Source organism: Mauremys mutica, chromosome 6 (assembly GCF_020497125.1).
Source record: "Mauremys mutica isolate MM-2020 ecotype Southern chromosome 6, ASM2049712v1, whole genome shotgun sequence".
Classification (NCBI taxonomy): Eukaryota; Metazoa; Chordata; order Testudines; family Geoemydidae; genus Mauremys; species Mauremys mutica.
Genome location: NC_059077.1, coordinates 59,064,809 through 59,090,518, shown reverse-complemented (window position 1 = coordinate 59,090,518; position 25,710 = coordinate 59,064,809). Strand labels below are relative to the sequence as shown.

Sequence of the window (25,710 nt, the reverse complement as noted above, 5' to 3'; positions counted from 1 at the left end):
GGTTACACATTATTAGTACAAAAGCTGAACATTTGCAGAACAGCATAAAATACAGGTAATTCTAAAATAATATGGATAATATTGATTGTGCTAGTCATTTTTTTGTATTTAATTCAATTTTTTTTTATTAACTTGGCACTGCCACATCTTTTCCTGTTTGTTGTAAAATTCAGTATCCGTGTCCCAGAAGCCAGGGGACTCTTACCACAGAAGTTAGGTCCAGTTTACTGTATAGTCCACAAAGCCTTGGCTATTATGGGAACAAACAAAAGCACAGAAATGCACAGTAAAAAGATGTTCTTTCTATCCCCTTGTAACTAGAAGTTATGTCACATCAAGTACCATGCACTGGTCTGAAACCCTTATAATGCCCATGAATGGAGGTAAATTAAGGATAAAGAATCCATGAAATCCTTATATTGTATAGTGGTCACATTCCTACCATTACTTAGATATTTGTATTACATGTTTGCAACAGATTAAAAGAGAGAGGAAAATGCATATGTAGAATACGTGGGTGAAATTCTGGCCAATTGAAGTTCATGGGAGTTTTGGCATTGACTTCAATGGAGTCAGGATTTCATCCTATATCTTTGTTTAACTGATTCAGTGATGATACAATATACCGAATAACAGATTTTAGAGCACATGTAATTAAACTGTTAGGAAAAGTAGTCACCAATGCACATAGGTACTCTAGTCATTGTTTAAACATCTTTGGCCATATTATATTTATTTTTTCAAATACAAAAAGCAAATTAAAGTGAATGACATTAATTCAAAATGAGATGTAGATCACAATGCTAAGTTTAGTGTGTTCAACACTTCCAACATTAAAAAAAAAAAGAATATCTAGCTTTTTCATTTGTACACTGTTACTGGATGGTTTAAAATTTGGATTGCTGCTGCACTGCATTCCTGTGGAGCCGGGGTAGGCAACCTATGGCACGGGTGCCGAAGGCAGCATGCGAGCTGATTTTCAGTGGCACTCACACTGCCCAGGTCCTGGCCACCAGTCTGGGGGGCTCTGCATTTTAATTTAATTTTAAATGAAGCTTCTTAAACATTTTAAAAACCGTATTTACTTTATATACAACAATAGTTTAGTTATATATTATAGACTTCTAGAAAGAGACCTTCCAAAAATGTTACAATGTATTACTGGCACACGAAACCTTAAATTAGAGTCAATAAATGAAGACTCGTAACAGCATTTCTGAAAGGTTGCTGACCCCTGCTGTGGAGCATGCAAAAATGTGTGTGCAGAAAAATGTGTAAATATCAGTTGATTTGACAAGACTTCACCCAGAAAGTTCAAAAAAATCAATAATGCAATTCCTTATATGAAAATGAATGTAGAGGGTCTGAATAAACTATGCATATTGCTATGGTACCTGTTTCAAGAAGGATTAAACAGCCACCTACATACCTGATAGTGGTAGAACGGTTCCTGAATATCTCTATAGTGCTCCTGGGATTACTATAAAACACAAAGGAACTTTTTCAAACCTCTCTGGTTGCCGGTTACATCCTGCTTTTTTTTCTTCTTTTTTTTAAATTAAATGCCTGTTTTTGGAATGGATATGTTTAAAATAACTTGTGATACCATTTTTAAAATATGTATGAATATGAGAGTATAATACATTGTCTACACACAGAATTTGCACTGGTTTAATTTACATTTTTTTAGTTAAACCATTGCAAGTTGTGAGTATAGACTCTTATATCGATTTTAAAACTGCCCTATATCAGTTTACTTTGTGCCTATAAATTTACTTATGCCAGCTAAACTGCTACAGGCCTGCTTTAAACCAATCACACAAAGTCTTGCTGCTTTAACTAAATGAGGAATAAAATCACAACTTGATTTAAACTGGTACTATTTTGTGTGTACACAAGCCCTAAATTTTCTTGGATTGTAAACTCTTTGGGATTATAAATTCAGTCTTTCTGTGTGTGTGAATAGAGTGTAACAGTTTATGGGTGCTCCCAGAATACTACTACTGCTAATAGTTATACATGGCCTTTTTCTAGATACTTGTCTTATTAGCTTAACCTGTAACAAACTCTCTCATAGTTTAGAGAATGACAGCCAAAGTTAAGTTTCACGACTTCAACAAAAGAAGAGACTCTGCCTTATTTTCCTTTGACCAAGAAGAATCTCTTGGTTGCTTAGGGAACTTTATGTAGATTAATTTTTAAAACAGCTGAAGGTATCACAAAATCCAGTGAAAACTTTGAACCAACCAAGAAGTATTCACAGGCTGTCCAAATGCTGAACTAGTAACAGCAAAAGAGAACAAAAATGATATAGTACAAATTTTCTCAATCTTGCTATAAAACTGACAAAAGATATGATAGACAGATGATACAAAAAAGGAAAGGAAAAACTGATTTAGAAGGCCAACCATTACTGTGCACATTGAACAGTTCTTAAGAGCTAGTGTTTGTCATTTGGATAACTATCATTTTTCTTTGATAAACAAGTATTGAGTCTAATTTTTCAACGGTGTTTCAGCCCCCCAAATCCAGTCCAAATTCAGTGGGAGTTAAGCACCAGACTCTCTTATGCTCCTTTGAAAATGCCAGCCTAAAAGTTACTAAAACACTATTTTTTTTTCTGAGGAGGAGGCAGCTGTGGCTCTGATTTGAAAGGCTGAAGAATATTTGGTCTGAAAACTAGGTTATCAGTTGATGTTTTCTTAAATTAACATTTTATGTCACAAGTATATCAGGGGTCTGAGAAAGATCTGTGGGTGGTATTCATGTTGGTGGTATAGGATCCATGGCGTAGACATCTAAAGTTTTGGTTTGTTGTTTTTAAAGAAAAATCAAACAGTTAAATGTCAATTTTCCCAAGAGGCGCTAGGGCCACAACTGCCTTATAGGGATGTCGTAAGCCTTTGTTGTTCTTGTTGTCATTTGTTTTTATTCTGGTGCTCTATTTCAAGCTAGTTTCTTTTAACCTAAACATGACCTTTTCAATAAAGATTTAATATCAATACAATTTCTCCAATAAATGTGGCACTTTCCTTCTATTAAACCATCAAGCTCAAAGCTTAGAAATTTGACATTTAACATGCATGAAGTTTATTCCTAGATATCAACTTTCACTTAATGGCTTTTAAACTGAATCGTTACCAAACATGAATGTAAAAGACAGAGTGAAGCAACCAGCGATGTAAAAGATGTATTTCACTCAGGGTCAGTGAGAAGTTCTCAACACAGCAGACCCTAGACATTTTCCTTGACCTAGGCTGCATTTGGTTCTGTGGTCTGTTCTGCTGGCAGTTATCTGGTTTAAAGATTTGATTTTTTGCTCAAACTCCTCATGGCTCAAAGTTGAAAATAAGAGGATAATTACCCTTGTTGAACATAAAAATGATAGGTCACCAATTTCATCTAGTCACTTTATTCTTCTGGATTGCTGTGATGAATATCAAAAATCAACAGCAGGTAGTATCGATCACTAAGTATGCAGTTCATAAATTCTAGCAGTCTCAATGGGGAAGGAGATACAGCTATAATTTAGAAAAGTAGAAGTCAGTTTCTGTGGTTTGGGTTTCACTCTTATGCAGTTTGTGTCAAAGCACCATCATACATTGAGATAACCATCTGTTTCTTATTCCATTAGTTATTCAAAATAGGGGGCGGGGGTTAGCCATACCATTCTGAAGGCCCAATGTAAGGACTTTCTTTCTTATTTTCTGTATTCTCATTGCTTTCCCTGTTATGGCTATCCAAGCAAGCAATCATAGGAAATAGATCATAGAATCATAGAATCTCAGGGTTGGAAGGGACCTCAGGAGGTCATCTAGTCCAACCCCCTGCTCAAAGCAGGACCAAACCCAACTAAATCATCCCAGCCAGGGCTTTGTCAAGCCTGACCTTAAAAACCTCTAAGGAAGGAGATTCCACTACCTCCCTAGGTAACTCATTCCAGTTCTTCACCACCCTACTAGTGAAAAAGTTTTTCCTAATATCCAACCTAAACCTCCCCCTCTGCAACTTGAGACCATTACTCCTTGTTCTATCATCTTCTACCACTGAGAACAGTCTAGATCCATCCTCTTTGGAACCCCCTTTCAGGTAGTTGAAAGCAGCTATCAAATCCCCCCTCATTCTTCTCTTCTGCAGACTAAACAATCCCAGTTCCCTCAGCCTCTCCTCATAAGTCATGTGCTCCAGCCCCCTAATCATTTTTGTTGCCCTCCGCTGGACTCTCTCCATTTTATCCACATCCTTCTTGTAGTGTGGGGCCCAAAACTGGACACAGTACTCCAAATGAGGCCTCACCAGTGCTGAGTAGAGGGGGATGATCACATCCCTTGATCTGCTGGAAATGCCCCTACTTATACAACCCAAAATGCCATTAGCCTTCTTGGCAACAAGGGCACACTGTTGACTCATATTCAGCTTTTCGTCCACCGTAACCCCTAGGTCCTTTTCTGCAGAACTGCTACCCAGACATTCGGTCCCTAGTCTGTAGCAGTGCATGGGATTCTTCCGTCCTAAGTGCAGGACTCTGCACTTGTCCTTGTTGAACCTCATCATATTTCTTTTGGCCCAATCCTCTAATTTGTCTAGGTCCCTCTGTATCCTATCCCTACCCTCCAGTGTATCAACAACTCCTCCCAGTTTAGTGTCATCTGCAAACTTGCTAAGGGTGCAGTCCACACCATCCTCCAGATCGTTAATGAAGATATTGAACAAAACCGGCCCCAGCACCGACCCTTGGGGCACTCCACTTGATACCGGCTGCCATCTAGACATGGAACCATTGATCACTACCCGTTGACAGAGATAACATCTTGTGTTTTTACAATGACCCTCCAATAAGCCTGTTCTTGGAAGAGGTAAACGGGCATGTTGTTTGAGAGCGGCATGGTCTAAAATAGAAACTGGTAATATTTTTGACAGAGTGTAAAAAGTTCCATCACTATTAGGTGGTTGCCAAGAAACATCAGCTATAATCTTGTGACTGGGCTTTTCAAAGGAGCCTAAAGGAGGTACACCCAATTTTTATTCACTTTAAATGGGAGCTGAGTGGCTAAGACTCTTACAAAGCTTTGAAAATCGCATCCCTGAAACTTAAAGCTTTGTAGTGCAGGAGAACTGTATCAATTTTTAGTTTGTACATTAGTATTTTAATGTTCATGTTAACTGGCAGCTCTCTCTGCCCTAATATACAGCATCTTCCCTTCTGACCAAATCACAAGGCAGTGTGGAAACACATCACTTCGTGCACCATTAAAATCCAGCCCCTTCTACTGTGGAACACAGCAACTGTGACCCTTCTTGTGACGGATAAATGGGAATTTCTATATAGTTCCCCATTCATCTGAAAGACAGCTGCTTCAACAGTACAGTGCCTCTTAATATCATGCTGGAGCAAAATACAGTTACAGGCTTCGACTGAATCTTCAACTCTCACATGTATATAACCAGAATATTTCTTGTTTAAATCTAGCAAATGAAGTTACAAGTGAAGATAAAATGTACCAAATATTTGTCACTTCTGTGTCTTTGATAGTGAATGTCGTAGCAATGCTGCAGGAATTCTGGGAGAACAAACAGAAACAGAGAGCTGTATTTCCAAGTGAAGGCACAGTGGTGTATGAGTCATTGAACTCTCCTGGTCCTCCATTTGTCAGTTATGTCACCCTACCTGGAGGAAGCTGTTTTGGCAACTTTCAGGTAAGATGCATACTTCAATTTTTGCCAAGGGGAAATCTTTCTTCAAAGTTTTTTTTTTAAAGGGAAAATAAATGGTTACTTATTTTCAGAGCACAATATATATTTACACTTAATCCTTAAGTGCCAGACCACAGTATCTTCAGGGACATAAATTGTTTAAAGAAAAATAACGGGCAGTACTGTGAATTAATTGATCATGGCATGACTGACTGTTCTAATCATGGATCTTATAAGAATGTCTGTAATGAAGGGGATTCTCGTGAATAGAATATCCAAAGTCAAATATCTTTGTCAGATAGTTTTAAGACCACATTTTTGGTTTGGTTAGGTTTTTTCCCATAATCTTTAGAAAACCTCTTTGTAATAGCACTGTTTTCATTATTTTGATGGTCAGTGAAAAGATATTTTTATTATAAGATTCCCCTGCAATCTGTGCAACCCAAACACATCAATACAGTGCTAATGCATGAGATCCAGAAAATGAAACTAATTAGAAACAGGTCAGTTTTTCACATTGAATGAAAGTCATAATCTGAACAATAGAACCAACTTGAATTTAAGCTAAAAATAAATTAAACCAGGGGTGGGGGGGGAAGTGGGGGAGGGAAGAAAGGTACATTTTGACTAGAAAAATGTATGAGCACTCATAAATTCAAGAAAAATATTTTATCTAGCTACATAAGTATACATATTTGAAATTTAGTTATGAGCAAAATCTAGTAGTGGAAGTTGAAAAAAAGTGGGGGGGGGACAGGCAATTTTAAAAACAGTAAATGTTTGTGAAATTATTTAAAACTAAATTCTGTCCCTTGTTCATTTCTAGTAGACAACATAAATAATGAAAAGTAAATTCAGTCTTTAGCTTTTGATTTTAACAGTCTAAAATGTTAGTAATACACATATATTTTTATATATGATTTTAACTCGCTGTTCTTTTTATATTTAGTTAACTTTAATTATTCAGGGCCCAAACCTGGGAGGTTCTGGACCCCTTCAATTCTTTTTGACATTAAAGGATTGCAGGACGGACCAGAATAACTAAATCTTAGTTTGAGCATTTTTAAATTAGTTGCTTTTTTATTCTGAATCCATTTGAAGAAGAAAATGCTACACAGTCAGACTCTAAACATTTAATCAACAGAAAAGGTAATTTGATTGGTCAATTTTTGTGAAGAGGAGGAGAGGGTTCTATAGCTGAGCATTGTAGCTAATTAAATTATATCCTATATATCCCTTCAATTTACTGTCAGTGACTTCCAACATAGGCTTGATCCTGGGAGTTACTGAGCACCTGCAACTCCTCCTCAAGTCAAGGGAGCAGAGGTAACACTGTCTCTCATAGGCTCAAGCCCATGATTTGGAAAAAAGGACCTGAGATAAGATTTTGAAAATCCTTCTCTCAAGAACCACATTCCTGGGACAAAAATGAAATTATTTCACCATTATTATGTCATCCATGAAGTTAGTGGGACATTATTCAGTTTTCAGACATTTAAAATTTCTTACCAGCTGTTGGCCGTATGGCTTTTGTGAAATGAATTCGTGGCTTTAGTCCAGTTACCAGTGGAGAAGAGTCCACATCATAGAAAAACACCATCAGAAGTGGCAATGTCCTTGGAAATCCCTGCATAAAAGCTAAACACTGAATAACTAAACACTGAATGGCCTGGAGACCATACTATTTATCTTCTATCCAGAGGTGGGCCTCTCCTGGTCAAGACTGAGGAGAGGGTACTTTTTAGTCTGTCATCAGAGATACAGATATTCAAACTACTATGACAAGTGGACAGGAGAATCTGATTTAGGAGCTGGTTTGCCAAAGAGCATTGTACAGCAATTATGTAGCTAGCTGTATGCTGAATAGAGCAACTTTTAAAAGTTATTTTGATTCCTTTTACTTTTTTGGGTGAAAAAAAGCATGTAGACCCATAAACTATATTGTGGGAAGATGGGGAGGGGGGCAGGGATGTATACTGCTGAAATCATACATTATAATTTTTTTCCTACATGCTCAGCTATGCAAGCATTTTGGTGACACATTAATTGTGCATTCTTCATGTAATATCTAGTATTCACTACCTCTGGAAGGTGGTGGCAAAAAGGATGGGGGAGTAATTTGTTGGCATCATTGTTGAAAAACGATATTCTAGCAGCATATTTGAATTGTGGGGGCTTGGCAGACCCACTGGTGTATACAGAGTACATGTGTATTTAATTAATAGCACATCTCCATTTTGATGTACACATGATGTGTAAGTAAAGAGTATAATGTTAAATTAGATATACAAGAGGAACAAACCCTGGAATTCTCCCTCAGGCAGAGCTCTCACTGAAGTCAATAGGGATTTAGTCTGAATAAGGAGTTTATCATCAGGCTCAAAGTTTGCTCTGACTAGTAATAGCAAGCTTTTTCTTCTTTTGCTTTGTCATCTCAGTTTGTATTTATCCATTTGTTTGTGTGAGTGGTGCAGAGCAAGAGCTGTTTTCATAGAATTTCCTACATTTTAGCATGATAACATTGGTGCCTGGCTTTTTTTCTACTCAAATTTAAAAACCCTAGACTAATGCACATCCCATCTTGCTACAGCTATCCAACTACAGTGGTAGCACCAAAGGAAAGAATGGTAATTCTACATTCAGGAAAAAGCTGGTTGCTTCAGTGGACAAGTCAAATCAAATTCCAGTAGTCCACTTGACAAAGAAACAAAAGAGCTGCTGTGCTTTGGAAAATCTGGGGCCAGGCAGTAGGATATGCATTAGGATTATGAAGGTGTGATTTGAGTTCCAGGGGATCCAACTGAGGTCACTCAATTAACTGCAAAAAAATGGGGCAGACAATCCCCAAAGCTGGTGGATATTCAAGTACTTAAATTTACCAAGCCAGCACAAAACAGCTTCTATAATACCTCACTGGTTACCCAGAAGCCAACAATAAAGTTCCCTTAAAGCCTCCCTCATGCCTCCACCCAGACACCCAAGTCAAATATGATGAGGATTGCTGAAAATCTTATTCATCATATAAGAAAGTTCTACCAATCCCAAAGAATTGGACACATTATCTCCCAAGTTAATGAATATTCCAGATCTTACCCAAATACATGCTTACAGCCAATTCTTATTCACTAAACTAAAATTTATTTAAAAAGAAAAAAGAGAGTATTGGCTAAAAGATCAGTATACATGCAGACATGAGTACAATTCTTAAGAATCAGATTCATAGTAGAGATGGTGAGCTTTGTAGTTGCAAAGAGTTCTTTCAGAATTAGCAGCAAAGAATCCTGTGGCACCTTATAGACTAACAGCCGTTTTGGAGCATGAGCTTTCGTGGGTGAATACCCACTTCGTCGGATGCAAGTTCATTTGTTAGTCTATAAGGTGCCACAGGATTCTTTGCTGCTTTTACAGATCCAGACTAACACGGCTACCCCTCTGATACTTTCAGAACTAGTTAGATGATGAATCCAAATGCCAATTCAGAGACAGAAAATGTTGCATTATTTGCTTTCTGGATCAGTTTTTCAGGACACAATGAGAAGGAAGATCCTCTGAAAGTGATGGGACAATAGCCCTTTTTCAGCTAAGCATGGGAGAACCAGATCCTCAGCTGGTACATGTTAATTGAACTCCACTGACATCAGTGGAACTATGCCAATTTACGCCAGCTTTGATTATGACCAGGAGATTTTATTCCATTTAGCTGCACAGGACAGCAATAAGTGTTCCACAATGCTAAACATTTTTTTAGTTTTAAACTTTTGAGGCCAGGTCTTCATCTAGTATAAATCACATAGCTCCATTGAAGTCAAGGATCTGGTCTTATAGTCTACGGAATTATGCTCCAGTTTAGGATAAGTCCCTCATTCTTTAGTGACAGTAAACAGAGCTCCAAATTCTTTATCTTGCTCTATTTCTGTAGCTGTTTTTCCCTCATAAGGGGTTTGGGAGAATTACCATGTCATCATTTGTCTGGCTAGAGCATCTGAAACCTCCAACAGGTCACTGAAGTGTACTAAAAGATGTTTAGGAGAGCACACAGTGTTTTCCATCAGCTCAAGTACTGCATATTTTTTGTGCTGTGTACTTCAGAATAAAAAATAAACCTCTAATACAATATGAAGAGATATATGACTTGATTTCAATCCAAAATACTTCACTTGGGGAAAAGTGTATTTAAATATTGCTGTCACATTCTTTTTTACAAAAAAATTGAAGATCAAGAGTCCTCTTTTGGGATTTCTGTTTGGTTTTGAGTACTTATCATTTTGGGTCTAATTTTCCTTATAGACTCATAGACTTTAAGGTCAGAAGGGACCATTATGATCATCTAGTCTGACGACCTGCCAGGGCCGGCTCCAGACCCCAGCGCGCCAAGTGCGCGCTTGGGGCGGCGTCCCGCGGGAGGGCAGCAGGCGGCTCCGGCGGACCTCCCACAGGCATGCCCGCGGCGCTGGTGGACCTCCCGCAGACGTGCCTGTGAAGGGGCCGCTGGTCCCACGGCTCCGGTGGAGCATCCGCAGGCACGTCTGCAAGAGGTCCACCGGCGCCGCGGGACCAGCGACCGGCAGAGCGCCCCCCGCGGCGTGCCGCCCTGCTTGGGGCGGCGGAAATCCTAGAGCCGCCCCTGCCTCCTGCACAAAGCAGGCCACAGAATCTTACCCATCCACTTCTATAACAAACCCCTAACCTATGTCTGAGTTCTTGAAGTCTTCAAATTGTGGTCTGAAGACCTCAAGCTGCAGAGAATCCTCCAGCAAGTGACCCATGCCCCATGCTGCAGAGGAAGGCAAAAAACCTCCAGGGCCTCTGCCAATCTGCCCTGAAGGAAAATTCCTTCCCGACCCCAAATATGGCGATCAGTTAAACCCTGAGCATGTGGGCAAGACTCACCTGCCAGCACCCAGGAAAGAATTCTCTGCAGTAACTCAGATCCCATCCCATCTAACATCCCATCACAGACCACTGGGCATACTTACCTGCTTATGTTTAAATCATCATGTTATGAAATTCTCCAGAGCGTTGTTAACATTGTTGCTTAAAACAACTTAGAATTTCCTGAATCTAAAATGTTTTGAAAACTTACCATGAAGTCTGACTGTCAAAGTTGGTCAGTTTTATCCACTTGGCTTTTCAAAATAAGACAAGAGAAAGGAAAATTGAGGAAATGTATTCTGGCGAATTTGCCATACATGTTTTGTAAATTCTGATATACCTTATATGCCATCATCACTATATAATATTTCAACATACTTTGCCAACACTAGGCCCACAAATGCACAAATATTCATTTCTATAATGCTCTTCACATAATCATATATCTCTCCTGTGCATTACAAAACATTTGATTATGTAATTTTAATGCTATGACTGTGCATGTAACATCCATTTTATGCCAGCAATATTTCTACAGCCAGTCATGAATGTCTGCTTTGATGCCAGCTAACTGCAGTGATGGAATGTGAGAGAAGGAATATTAGGCTGGCTACCCTGGGTAATCCCTCTCCTCTCTTTAAGTAGTCCCACAAGGACTTCAGTAGATTGGTTCCATTCATCCTTTAGGGAAGGGTATTAGGAATGAGCAGATGGGTCTAATTGCCAACTGCTCATCAGAGAAAAGCACTGAAATTCCACTAGAAAGGTTTAATAATGAACTACCGGTATCTTACCCAATAGCTATCCAGGCTTTCAATCTACAGACTTCTTTAAATGTACTAAGTTCATGATTTTTATTATTTTACAGCACCCCCAAGAAGCCCTAGGCACCACAGTCCAAATAAATTAGAGTCTCTGCTCAAACTAAATTAGTTTTAAACAATGATCTGTTCTGAGTCTTTGCTCAGAATTTAGAAGTATACACTATGGGATACAGTTTTGACACTTGCATTTCTCTTGCATTTATTTTAAGTCCCATTGTCTAATATATATGAAGGCAATGTCTGAAGGAGTTTCTTTATACCGTTTTTATTCTGGGTTGTTTATACCAACAACAACAGACCATGACCAACTCTGAAAACTGAAGTAATTTCCATTTACCAAAAGGGCACCAACATAAAGCCCAGCTGATCAGCTTCTGGCTCCCCTTTTGCTGAACTTATTCATCAAGCCACTCATGGTTTTTAGTGGATGTTTTTGCTTTTAATACCCAGGGGAACTTTGCTGAATATTTTAACTTTAAAAACACATTGAAAAAAATTGTGATCCAAGCTTAGCTTTCATTTTAACGACAACAGTAATGAATTAATTGTGTGATTTTGAACAATGAACTTTTAGCTTGGTGTGGAGGGAGTGGGGGGAGTAAAAGCTTCCTTGAGCAGATTTAAAATGACAATGTATTGTATATTATCAGAATGTGTATTACTAGAATGCTAAAGTATGTTTTGACAATAACAGTGGTATCAAACTTTAGCTGAAAAGTAGAATTAAAATTGCTCATTTTAATTTGTAAAAATCAAATGCACCAAAAAAGAGAACTCTGTATTGCTTTCTTCCCCTCTCACATCAAAAATATTTCTAAGCCAAAAATCTAGTTCTCTTCCATGCTCGCTCACTATGCAGCATTTTTATCCCTGGTTTCAGTTATTTTTGCAGTTCTATCTTTCATCGGATAACCTGGGAAGCAGTAAAGTCTACCCCTCTTGCTGTGTCTTCTTTCTCCAACTGGAAATAATTCTATATTTTAGATCATTATAGCTAAAACTTGTGACTGGGGGGCTGGGGAGGAGAAGGAGACCGTTGATGTTAGGCAGGCTAGCAGAATCTCACACACTCCTTGTTAACGTAACTGCCCTTTGGCCTCCCATAAGGAATATCTCATCTTGCTTTATTTTCCAGTCTGTTACCCTGAAAAGACAGTCTTGATCATCTAAACTGATAAAAAAAATTATTGCTAGAGCTAAAGGAGCAAACAGCTGTGCAGTGGAGCTGGAACAGTTTTTACAGTGGCGGTGCTGAAGGCAGAAACCATGTATTTGGGTTGTTATTACTACTTCAAGCCTGGTGTGTGTGGCAGCATCCCTAGTTCCAGCACCCTTTGGCAGCAGGCAGTAGGAAGGAAGGCAGCAAAAACTAAAGATCCTGGTTTCCACCTCCTTATGCTTTTTATGTAAAATGAGTCGGTCAAATTTGGAGGTTTCCCAAAGAATCATATAATCAAAGCTGGCTCTGTGCATAATCAAGAGATAATGGGGCACATGAGTCTGTTAAAATAACAGGGGAGGCTGGTGGGGAGACAATAAGTTTTTCATAAGTCTGCCCAGAAAAACTAAGGTAGGCTCTGCTTGCTAAAATTTTCAGGTTTTTCTTGGGCTGGGCTGGCAGCTGCTACAAGAGAAACTCTCTTCCTGAATTCCCTGTAAGCACCGCTAGGTTCATGGGGGAGGAGGGGAAAGGCATGCCCTAGTTCTGCTCCCTCCATCTCACTTTCCAGCCTCTCCAGGTGCACAACAAGATCAGGTAGGAGGAAACTGCAGACATAAGTACTAGGGCCACACCCTGTTCCTCCAGAAAGAGGGAGGACTGCTGCCTCTCCTGGAGTGAAGAAGTGGGACTCAGGCTGCTAAACTGGCCTCTTTGACAGGGGTTTATCCATTCCCTCCCAGGAGAAGCAGCAGTCCCTCCTCTTTCTGGAGGAACAGGAATGGGTAAGCAGGGTGCGGCCCTAGTACTTATGTCTGCAGCCAGGGTATATCTGCTTGGGTAGGAGTGGACAAGGCCCACCATCCTCCTCTGGATTTTGTAGTTAACACCCCCATTGAGATGTGCTGAACACAGTCAGCTTCTCAAAGCTATTGTTTCAAGCTCTCTGACCAGTACCCCTGCATTGGTTATGTTCAGGTCACGTTTTCCAGCTTCTCTTCACAACCAAGAGGGCCAAAAACTTACCTTTAAAAAAAAAAAAAAAAGCTGAGGTTCTGCTAGCCTCCCTTCCAAGAGCTGAGGCCCTAGATACCGGAGTATCCTACCTACGCCTTATTCCAACCCTGCTAGTAGCTGCCAGCCGAGTCTTACAACAGAGTTTAAAGAACTCAGAGCCTCATTTCCTCTTACCCCAACACCACAGAAGGCAAACTTGTTACCCCTACCAGGCCTTCCAAACCCACAAGGGAAGACATTCACTGTCATTCACAAGTGGCACTTCATAGTCATTCATGATCATGATTCATTATCCTGTTTCTATGACATGCCACTATGAATAAGAATGAATAGTCATTGGGCTATTGAAGGTGGGGGGGAGAGAGAGAGAGAATGGCTCTACCCTGGTAATTTGTGCTCTCACAGAGGAAATGGGAGACCCAAGTTCAAGTCCCTCCTCCAATGACTAATTATTTATCTCAAGTGGAACAGCTTCAATCAGTGATTGAGAGAGAATATCCCATAGCCTAGTACCCTAGTGGCTTGGGTACTCTCCTGAGAGGTGAGGATACCTATGTTCAAATCCTTTTCCATAGTAGGCAGAGGGGGAAATTGAACCTGGGTCTCCCTTGTTCCAGGTGAGTGCCCTAACCACTGGGTTAAAGGCTACAGGGAAGCTGCCAACACTTACTCCATGCCTCCCCTCCTTCCTGTTTTGTGAATTTAAAAAATCCATTTGTGCTTGAACAAAACAAGTTTTTTGATCCTAAACTGTTTTTTTTAACTTGCCTAAATTTGTCACTAGTTTTTTATTCAGTTAGACATGAAATAAAATAAAAGTTCTCAAAATTGCCCATGAACCAAAAAAATCAATTATTTGCCCAGTTCTACCAACAAGCCTCCTCAACAGCCTGGGGGCAAGCTGATGTCCTCACAACACAGATATTTCCATCAGTTAGAGGCAACCTGCCCACCCCAAAAGCCATTCCTGCAACCTACACCCACCACTAGAGATGATTCACTGTCTACCCAATCAATCATCCCAGAGCCAGAGGCTGCAGGACAACCTTCCTGCCTCAACCACAGTTGTAATACAATACAACTACAGTTGTACTCTGCCAGGTAGGGAAGTCACTAGAGTAGCCTCTGTAAGGTCCTGGGTAGTTGGAAGCATGGTGGGTTGAGAGGTTTAGTGTAAGGAGGTATAAATAAAATTGAGAAGGATAGAATTGTTCTGTTGTGGAGGGGTGGAAGAGTATTGGTTTGCTAGACATGAGGGTGGAGTTAGGAGAAAGTATTGGGTTTGACGGAATTTTATATTTTTGGAGGGAAGAGCCTTTTACTTTGGAAAAGTCACATGTATTGCAGACATTTGGAACATTTTTGAGGGATCTGCTTGTTAGACTGTTGGCAGCACATCACTGAAATTCTGTGCAGTGAGTGAAAGTGGCTGGTAATCAGATTTTTGGTTTTGGTGTGAGGTGGGATGAAGAGAGTCACCCCTCCAATGGTGGGATGAGCCTAAAAGATGGAGTCCAAACCCCATGAGGCAATTCATATTAATGAGCTTTACTTTAAACCCCAGCCCAGTTTTACTATAAAATCTGGGGATTAAAATAAAGACAGGCAAAAATATTTGAGGATGGAAAAAGGCAGAGGCTTATGGGAAAATTGCATGCCTCCTAACAGTCGAGTATGTGGTTTTGGGAAGTTACCTAAGGCTACAATGAAGATGTAGATGAAAACCATATGTTTATGTACATCAGGTGATGTTCAGTGAATTAAGATACTCCTTTCTCACAATAAATTGGGTTTATAAAACTAAGTTATTCCGAAGAGAGAAATAAGTAAAGGACAACTTTACTGTGTACATGGCATATGGCAAATGGCTTGCCTGAATATTATTATAGGGTTTTTTTAGTTATGAAATAATACCTATTTTAAATATTCTATACTCCTTCCTTGCAAAGTTTGAAGAGGCTTTAGTTTTTATTGTGTGTTTTAAAGTACTGTCCATTTCTAATGAGGTTATTTTAATGTCAGGTATTTCTATCTGGAGACATTAAAATCACAAAGAACAGTGAGAGCCTTTTAATCAAACAATGTAATGTTAATTTTACAGGGAATGTTAGGTAGTGGAACTCCCTAAACAGAAACATGAAGATGGAGAGAAGTCAGTTATATTCTAAAGTCTAATTGGCAATTTTTAAATACCAGCCCAATGAATCAGAAGATGCTGATTATTTTAACAAAAGGCAGGAGGATATCTACCCGCCCCCCATAAATTTTGGTTTGTTTTTTTTGTTGAGCAGAGTGAATAGAAGGAGCTTTGCCTCAAAATAGAACAGTAGCGTGCAAGAGGGTAAAGTGTAGAATAAGGATTGAATAGGAATTCAAGGAAGCTCCATAAGAATCCCTTACCCCCACAGTTCATAAGCTTTTCTAGGATTCTCTTTCAAATAGGTTGTTGAATGCATAATAATGAAAGCTTCAGTTTTCTTGTAGACCTGTGTGAAAAGTTTCTTGCTCAAGGACTTGGGTCAGTTTTGGTTGAGCATTTTCATATCTGAGAGTAAAAAAATCAGCTTTAACAATAAACCAAGTTCTCAAACCCTATTCAGTGGAGGGAAGGAAAGATACTCTCATTTTACACATTTAAGAACAAGTCTGTAGAATTTTCCAGCTATTGTGTTTGTCTCTTGTGTCTTTGTTAAAATAACCAGGTGGTTGCAAAAATAGCACTGATCTATAGTATTTATTATGTTTTCAGGGTCAGTGAAATTCATCTCAAAGTTCTGCAGATGAAAAACTGTTACCTAAACTATTTAAAGGAACTGCAGTTTGAATGTTTCAGGGGAACTGCTAAATGAGCTTCTCTCTCCATGGAAGTGATTGCAGTACTAGTGAAAGGTATTGAGTTCAGCCCATAAAACTGAAGTCCTCAATTTATCCCAGTAACAGCCTACACAGTAGAGTTGCTTTTCAATGTCTCCATTCTTCTCTATTTGAGGGCAGTACTGGACCATTGGTCCTCTGCCCAGATAGGATTCTATTCTTTTTCATATATATGTGAGACGCTATCATAATGGTATTAGTAATGTGGCATCATTAGAAGATGGATGACTCTCACCTCACCATCTCTATTTCATCAGATCTGGAACTACTTTCCCCCAAGACTTTTAAAGATTTGAGTCTTTGTGGGAGAGCTAGCTGGCTGAAAATTGGTGAGACAGAAGGGATGTGAAGCAATAGCTACAGGAAATATCTGTGCACTTATTTATTTGCCCACCTTTTGTTACTCAGGTTTGCCAGCTAGTGGGAGGGGATCTTGTTAGATCCTTATCTGTTTGGGAATATCCAAACAGCATCCCAAAAAAAGACTCCTTTTCTCATCTGTGCTTGGCAACAAAATTGCCACATTTGAACTTTTTTTTTTCTCCTCAATTTTATTGGTGAACTCCCTGAATTTTGCCCAAGGCTGGTTTACTATGGGGGGTAAGGGTTGATCAGGTCTCCTCAGGCCTACACCTATGTGATGCAAACCTTGGCACAGTTGCCCCTGTTTTATCCAGATTTTGATTATAATGTACTCAATTTTGGGGCAACACTTGAAAACCGCTGAGAAGCTTAACTGGAGCAGAAAGCAGATGCTTCCTTACTTCACAGTGCTTTGGGTGGGGAACACGTTACATGTGTGCTCCAAAAACTGTACTTTTCTCATCATTTGCTTCGAGGTGTGACAAAAGGTATTGATTCTGATCTATGAAGCCCTTTATGTTTTGAGCCTTTTGTGATTCAGAGATTGTTTCTCTTCTCATGTTTAATCTGGCATTTGAGATCAACTAAGGATGCTTAAGCATATGTTTGCCTGGGGTAGGTTTGTCCTCCTGTCAGCTCTGGAACTTACTCTCTTGCCCCTGGTGATCCCACAGAACCAAATTGGTTGACTTTTAGGCGACATTGCAAATTTTATTTCTTTTTCCAAGCTGCTTTCTGGACTCTCATTAACTAATATGCACTTGAACAGGGCCTCCATCTCAAACCTGATTGACACTTCAGTGCCACGCAGGTTTGGCCCAGCCACCTCTCCATCATGACAGGGGGGGCAGCTGGGCCAACTTTGAGTGAGAGACATTACGACCTGGTGCACAGTGTCTTGTGGGTGGGGTGAGATGTGGGGCCAGAATATTTGAGGGTGAGTGGTAGGTGACCATACAGCCTGTTTTGGCCAGGACAGTCCCTTTTTTAAGCCCTGTCCTGGCTGTCCCCACTTTTTTGGCAAAACTGGGCATTTGTCCCACTTGCTCTTGCCAACAATTCATCAATTCACATGAGCAAACAGGTCAAATGCCAAATTTTGGCAAAAAAGCAGGATGTGTCCCCCCAGTGGGGCACAGTGGAACATGCAGGTGGGGGGCAATGTCAGCATCGCACCGGGGGAAGGAGGGCTCAAGCATGCGGCTCGGGCCAGCCCCACGTGGGCCTGGGGGGTGAGCAGCTTGGGGAAAGGGGGTGAATGGCATGGATCATCCCCAGGCATGGGAGGGGGCGAAGCTTGATCTAGCCCCAGGTAGTGTCCTGTTTTCCCTTTGGGGAAATATGTCACCTGAATGAATGGGGAACAGTGGGGGCTGTGACTGGTTGGGCTGAGGTGACAGAGACTGCAGTGAGTGGGATGTACATGGGAGCTGCAGCCCTCCTCAGCCAATCAGCTACATTGTTTTTAAAACATCATACCAAAGCTGATATAACTGCTGGTTACTACCTGTCAATAGGCATAAAGTTACATCACTGCAGACCTCCCACCATCTCTCTTCCCTACCCCCATCCACTGCCAGGGAGTATAAAGATGGTCCCAGGGCTGAGCTCCAATCATTAAGGGAGCTTTCACCCTTTTTTATTAATATTCACTGCTCCACTATAACTTAAGCCCTGGATAATTCAAGACTTCTTTGTAACATTTTAGTCAAACAGCCCATGCCGAAAACCTTTGCCCTCTGACAAACTAAATTAAAATTTTGCCCTTTTACTCCCCAGCTCAAATGAGTTCTAATCAGTTTCATTCTCCAGAGACTGAAAACATTTAAATTAAAGAAAAAATTGCAGAGGGAAAGTCATATGTCACAGTTTACAATTATAATCTATTTTGGTTAAGTCTATATATCTCCTGTTACATTTAGAAAATGTTAAGGATTGTTCTACTCTTCCAGATTTGTAAATCTCTTGATCTCTAAAGACTTACCATTTGCTTATAAATGTATGCAACTTCTTTGATCTGCTGCTTTGCTGGCCTTACTAAAAACTAAGTTTCTTTTATCTGTCATTTTCACTGGGTTTCATCTTCACAAAGATGGTTTAAATCTAAATTATTTGGATTGTTTTTTATTATAAAGTTTATTATTAAAAACATACAAGTCTGAGTTTTGTTCTCTGAATTTTAGAAAGCAGAGATACTTACAAGAGAATATTTCAAACTAATGAAGGAAAAACAGAGTGGTAAAATGTATTGATCTAGGCAACTCTAAATGGATATAAAAGGTGCACGGAATTGCTCAGAGAAGGGTCAAGTATTTTACATACCATGAGTAGCTGTGGGGTTAGGCTACTTGAGGCACGTTCAAAATATTAAATGTAGTGAGTAAAAATTAAGCTATAAAAGGGGAATTAAAATGATTTTCCTTTTAGAAAACTCATTCTTTAAACAGATGTGCTAAGAATGGATTTTTTGTAAAAAGAAAGCAAAATGGTTTTCTTTGACTCTAAACATTAAGTGTAATCATTTAAAAAGATAAGCTTTTGAAAGATCACAATTACTTGTTTTTGGTGAATATACCTGCATTTTCCTTGCTTGTAGAGAGGACAGAAATAATCATCATATTCATAGGTGCCCAAGTCTCCTACTGGTAAAATAGCACATCTGTACTCACACATCTATACCAAGGGTTTCATCCACAGCCAATTAAAATAAATTGAAAGACTGCAGCTGACTTCAATGGACCTTGGATCAGGCTTTAAATAATTCCGTATCTGAGGAAAGCTGATGGAAGAATCATTTAAATGTGTGTTGGGTAATTGGGCAACCACTAAAGAGTAGTTAGTTTGTCATATGCAGGGTAAAAAATGAAGGTGTCTAATTACTGACATCATATCTAAAATGTATCACATTCTATCCAAGTTGCCTATATGAGATGCACTTCAGCAGAACTCCCAGTATGTGATAAATGAATAAACTGAAGAGGTCGCTTCTGTTTTAGTTTCTATTTACAATGTTTTGCTGGTGGGATAGCAAGTACGGTGCTTGAAAGTGCTAATAAGATTTTCTCGCACTATGACTAGAATAGCGGAAATTAACATGAGCTTGGATTTTTAAAGGTGCATAATGAAGGGAAAGTCAGTGGAAGCTGGGAGCCTTGCTCTCAGGCACCTTTGAAAACCGCATCCATAGAATGTTTGGATAATACTGATTAGCCGAGCTGGTAAAAAAATCAGGAAACAATTTCATCAAGAAATTCAGGGTCTTTTCCTATTTCTTTGTTTAAATTGGCTCTATTTTTCATGAATGTCTCTGTTATTTTTTACCCAGGTTTTTATTTTAAAAAAAATCTTTACCAGAAACTCGGTTTTCAGTGAAAATCAGGTTTGCAGTCAATGAAAAAATTGATAGATTTCAACAATTATTTCAGTAAAAATATATCAGAATTTTGCGAAAATTAGAAAATTTTGATAATGTTTACAATTTTCTGAAAAATCCAATTTTGGAGAAAAGGCAATTTTTCAGTGAAAAATATTTTTGTGTGAGAAGTCAACCAACTTTACTGATAAAAGCACATTGGCCAATGTTAATATAGAAATACAGTTTTCATTTGGGCTTGAAAAGGGCTTTCTGTTGTATTAATAAAGACAAAAATAGCCCTAAGGTGAACTAGAGTAGTTTTCCTGAGGTCTGTAACTCCCTCTGTATTTATGTGCAATTTCAGTGCTGCTTAAGCAGAGCAGAGGCAAGACGAGATGCTGCAAAAGTGGCTCTGATCAACTCTCTGTTCAATGAATTGCCCTGTCGCAAGATCACAAAGGAATTCATTATGGAAAGTGTTCAAGAAGCTATTTCCTCAACCAGTGTAAGTACCAATCTATGTTTCCTGAGTTGTTGTCCGCTGTGTTGAAAATTGTAGCTAATTGAGGAAACTACTTCAATTGGATTAATATTAGATCCTACATAACTGTGTCTTCACCGATAATCCGTTAACTCTTTAGTAAACACTTAAACACAAGCTCTGGAACTCAGGGAGTTTAATTTGTTTATGTAATCTGTAAGGGACTCTAGTACCAGATCCTTAATTTATTTCAATGCATCTCTATTTCAGTGATTTATTCCTTAACATTATAGTTACTCTGGTAGGGAAATGGGTGAGGGAAGGAACCTTTGTCATTAAATACCAAAACTGAATCAACCACAATTGATGGAACAGACCCCCAACACCTGCACTCACTGTCAATTGTGCAGGATGGCCAGTGAAAATCCACTGTGTGCTGTTAAATTAAAGTTTGAAATAAAAAACATAATCTGATAACTGAAGACTAAATGTCATTTAAGGTGGTTATTATTTAATATTTATTTAATTGTACTGCCCTGAAGGCCCCAGTCAAGATCAGGGCCCAGTTGTGCTAAGCACTGCACAAACACAGAGGGGGGACATGGTTCCTGCCCCAGAGAGTTTATACTCTAAGGGTATGTCTACACTACGGGATTATTCCAATTTTACATAAACTGGTTTTGTAAAACAGATTGTATAAAGTCGAGTGCACGCGGCCACACTAAGCACATTAATTCGGCGGTGTGCGTCCATGTACCGAGGCTAGCGTCAATTTCCGGAGCATTGCACTATGGGTAGCTATCCTGTAGCTATCCCATAGTCTCCCCCGCCCATTGGAATTCTGGGTTGAGATCTCAATGCAAAAACAGTGTCGCAGGTGATTCTGGGTAAATGTCGTCACTCAATCCTTCCTCCGTGAAAGCAACGGCAGCCAATCATTTCGCGCCCTTTGTCCCTGGATTGCCCTGGCAGACGCCATAGCATGGCAACCATGGAGCCCGTTTTGCCTTGTCACTGTCACCGTATGTGTACTGGATGCTGCTGACAGATGCGGTACTGCACTGCTACACAGCAGCATTCATTTGCCTTTGCAAGGTAGCAGAGACAGTTATCATCCCTATTGCACCATCTGCCATTGTAAATTGGCGATGAGATGATGGTTATCAGTCGTTTTGTACCGTCTGCTGCTGTCATGGGTGCTCCTGGCTGGCCTCGCTGAGGTCAGCCGGGGGCGCATGGACAAAAATGAGAATGACTCCCCAGGTCATTATTTTATGTTTTGTCTAAAAATAGAGTCAGTCCTGCCTAGAATATGGGGCAAGTGTACTAGAGAACCAGAGAGCACAGCCGCTCCGTGGTAGAGCCCCAGAGATCCTGCAGAAATGATGAGCTGCATGCCATTCTAGGGAGTGCCCCTGCAACAATCCCACCCGTTGCTTCCCTCCTCCCCCAACCCTCCTGGGCTACCATGGCAGTGTCCCCCCATTTGTGTGATGATGTAATAAAGAATGCAGGAATAAGAAACACTGACTTTTTAGTGAGATAAAATGAGGGGGAGGAAGCCTCCAGCTGCTATGATAGTCCAGGCAGGACATTAAAGGGTAGAGGGGGAGAGGAGCGCAGCCTCCCGCTGCTATGATAGTCCAGGCAGTACAGAATCTTTTCTTTAGACATGAAAGGGGGGGGCTGATGGAGCTCAGCCTCCAGTTGCTATGATGAGGACGGTTACCAGCCGTTTTGTACCATCTGCCAGGAATGACCGGGAGTCATTCCCATTTTTACCCAGGCACCCCCGGCTGACCTCACCAAGGCCAGCCAGGAGCACTCACGGGCTGATGATGAAGACGGATATCAGTCATTTTGCACCATCTGCCACCACGAAGGGGATGCTGGTGTTCAGCGCTGCAGCACCCCGTCTACCAGCAGCATGCAGTAGACATAGGGTGACATTGAAAAAAGATGAGAAATGATGTTTTCCCTTTTCTTTTGGGGTGCGGGGAGGGAAGGGTGTAAATTGACGACATATACCCTGAAACACCTGGGAAAATGTTTTTGACCCTTCAGGCATTGGGAGCTCAGCCAAGAATGCAAATGATTTTCGGAGACTGCGGGGACTGTGGGATAGCTGGAGTCCTCAGTACCCTCTCCCTCCCTCCATGAGCGTCCATTTGATTCTTTGGCTTTCCGTTATGCTTGTCACACAGCACTGTGCTGTGGCCTCTGTATCATAGCCTGGAGATTTTTTCAAATGCTTTGGCATTTCGTCTTCTGTAACGGAGCTCTGATAGAACAGATTTGTCTCCCCATACAGCGATCAGATCCAGTATCTCCCGTACGATCCATGCTGGAGCTCTTTTTGGATTTGGGACTGCATCGCCACCTGTGCTGATCAGAGCTCCATGCTGGGCAAACAGGAAATGAAATTCAAAAGTTCGTGGGGCTTTTTCCTGTCTACCTGGCCAGTGCATCCGAGTTCAGATTGCTTTCCAGAGCGGTCACAATGGTGCACTGTGGGATACCGCCCAGAGGCCAATACTGTCGATTTGCGACCACACTAACCCTAATCCAACATGGCAATACCGATTTCAGCACTACTCCCCTCATCAGGGAGGAGTACAGAAATCGGTTTAAAGAGCCCTTTATATCGATATAAAGGGCTTTGTTGTGTGGACGGGTGCAGGATTAAATCGGTTTAATGCTGCTAAAATTGGTTTAAACGCGTAGTGTAGACCAGGCCTAAGAGCAAGGAGACAGATATTTAGGTGATATCACTGGAGCTGCTGTACATCAATGGAGCTGTGCTGATGTATGGCAACTGAGGACCTGGCCCAAGGTCTGTATTTTCCTTCTTCTCAAGTGTGTGTGTGGGAAAATTCTTTTAGTTTCATTTTTAATTATCTAATGTAAAGTATGAAAATTGGGAATATTTGTGATGTTGTGTACTGTTTTCAGCTACAATTTTCCACCAGCCAGAGATGGGTGCATTTCAATATAGGGGGAAGTTTAACAGATGTCTAACACATATTATATACATAGCTTATATGAATGATTCATATCTATAGCTAAACATAAAATATTATAAGCTGATATAAATAAAACTCATCTATATTTACATAAGGCTGATCTAAATGTAAAATTAGCTATACCTGGAAAATGTGTCACTGTGTCTATGTAACAAGTAACGGATGAGCTAAGGTTTAGTATCCCCTCCCACACTATTGAGGTAATGGAAGTTGACTGTTCTCAGCACATTCAAGGAGTTGATCCTAATAGTTCTAATGGATACTTGAGATATTTTGAAACAGTGTTTGAGGACTGTCTTGCACTGTCCTTTCAATTAGTGGAAGGTGTATGGCTAAATTTCCTGCATTGCTTTGAAAAGATCAGCCAAATCTGTTTTCTTCTTAAATTATCATATATAAGTAAAAATGAGTGGGAAAACATAATTCCATTGTAAACTTTCCTAAATAGTTTCAAGGAACAATTTCTCTTGATACCCATACTAACTCCCATTAACTCTGCTACTTGTCCCCTGACAAATAAACCATCACTAGGGTCTGGGTTTTTCCCACTATTGTCATGGTAAAGATCGGCCAAACAGACTTTGGAGTTATTATTAGAAAACAAAACAAAACAAACAAGACTCGATTTCTAGTTCAGCATTGTGCCCTGTGGCTAAAATCAATGTGGGATGTAGCAAATCTTTATAAATGAAAGTGCAGGCTCACTGATAGGTTTATGTCCTGGATTGACAAAGAGTTCATTGAATTCTTCCCATCTTTTCAGAAGAAGCTTCTGATAACAAATGTGGAGTGGATTTAAAATAGTTTAGAAACACTGTTAACAGCTTTTAGTGAGTTAACTAAAAGGCACACTAGCTGAAGTTTTCCCCTTTTCTCCTTTACGAGATGGAGGGGGAGAAGGGAAGAGGAGTGGCTATAATTTAGGTGAACTGATAGAGCAATGTAAGGAGGCCTGGTCTATATCTGGTCTGTGGATGAAAGGAGAGCTTTCTTTCCCAGTATTTTGAATCTCATACACTTTAGAGGAACAAAAATCCATGTCAGTTAGGCAAAATGGGGCATGATTTATTTATATATGAAATGTAAAGGGAGGTTCAATTTAAGGTAATTCATCATTTTTTATGGAAATTTTGAAGGTAAAAGGGTATACGCTTTGCAGACTTCAGGGTGGATTTCCTCAGGGATATTTAAAGGCCAGCATAAATATTTCAGCAGCAGTGTGTTAATGTTACAGCATTCAAAAGCTATAAATTTGCTGGCAGTTCAGTTAGAGGAACTATCTTGTGTAGGGATCTGTTCAACTCTGCACAGCTGCCACTGAACACCTAGAATTATGAGAGGGAATTTATCAAAAGTAGTTGACTCAGATGCTCCTTTTTTAGGTTTTCAAAAAGAAAAAAAAGAAACAAATTCAAATTTATGGGGAATTTAGCCCCTTCCATACCTAGCTACTTCATGATACTCCAGAGGTCCATTGAAAAAGTATTTGCTTAATTATGGCTCATGTTTCTACAGGTCCATCAATATGCCCTGATTATCATAGAGATAGTGTATGGGATTCCAAGTGTGAACAGCCAGCACATAGGTACCAGGGTGATAAGTCTTTCATAAATGCCTGCAGGTAGACTGGACTAATTTAACTGACATTTTTGGTGGATCATCTCAAATAAGTAAACCTTAATGTTCAGATGAATGGGCAGCAATCCTGCAGAGCCAGGAAAAGACTGGGGGCAGGAGGTAGAGTTTCATATCAATGGATCACTGAGACAGTGAAGAGCAGGTAGAGGGCAATAGGCATCAACATAAAACACTGTGTATTTCTGAACTACCACTGACTCTCAGATTAATTCAGAAGTGATCTGGAGAGTTAACTCCTGGTTTTTTTACTTGTCAGAAATTTCTATTCCAATCAAAAGCCAAGCCCCACCTCAAAATTCCAGAAAGTCACTGAGGGTCCATTGAAGCCAATTCAAGTTGCACATCCATAGCCAAGGGCAGAAAGTGGCCACCCAGCTGCCTGAACAGCTGGGGGAAGCAAAGAGAGACAT

The 25,710-nt window shown here is 40.0% G+C and overlaps 1 protein-coding gene across 1 annotated transcript in view; it reads left to right on the top strand.

Moving 5' to 3' along the window:
• Positions 1-25,710, top strand: part of LIX1 (limb and CNS expressed 1) — a 49,523-nt gene that overhangs the window by 7,800 nt on the left and 16,013 nt on the right. Inside the window, exons 2-3 of the mRNA XM_045021996.1 lie at positions 5,534-5,697; positions 20,523-20,663. Coding sequence (XP_044877931.1) covers positions 5,534-5,697; positions 20,523-20,663 — 305 coding nt within the window. The remainder of the gene's footprint in view (positions 1-5,533; positions 5,698-20,522; positions 20,664-25,710) is intronic.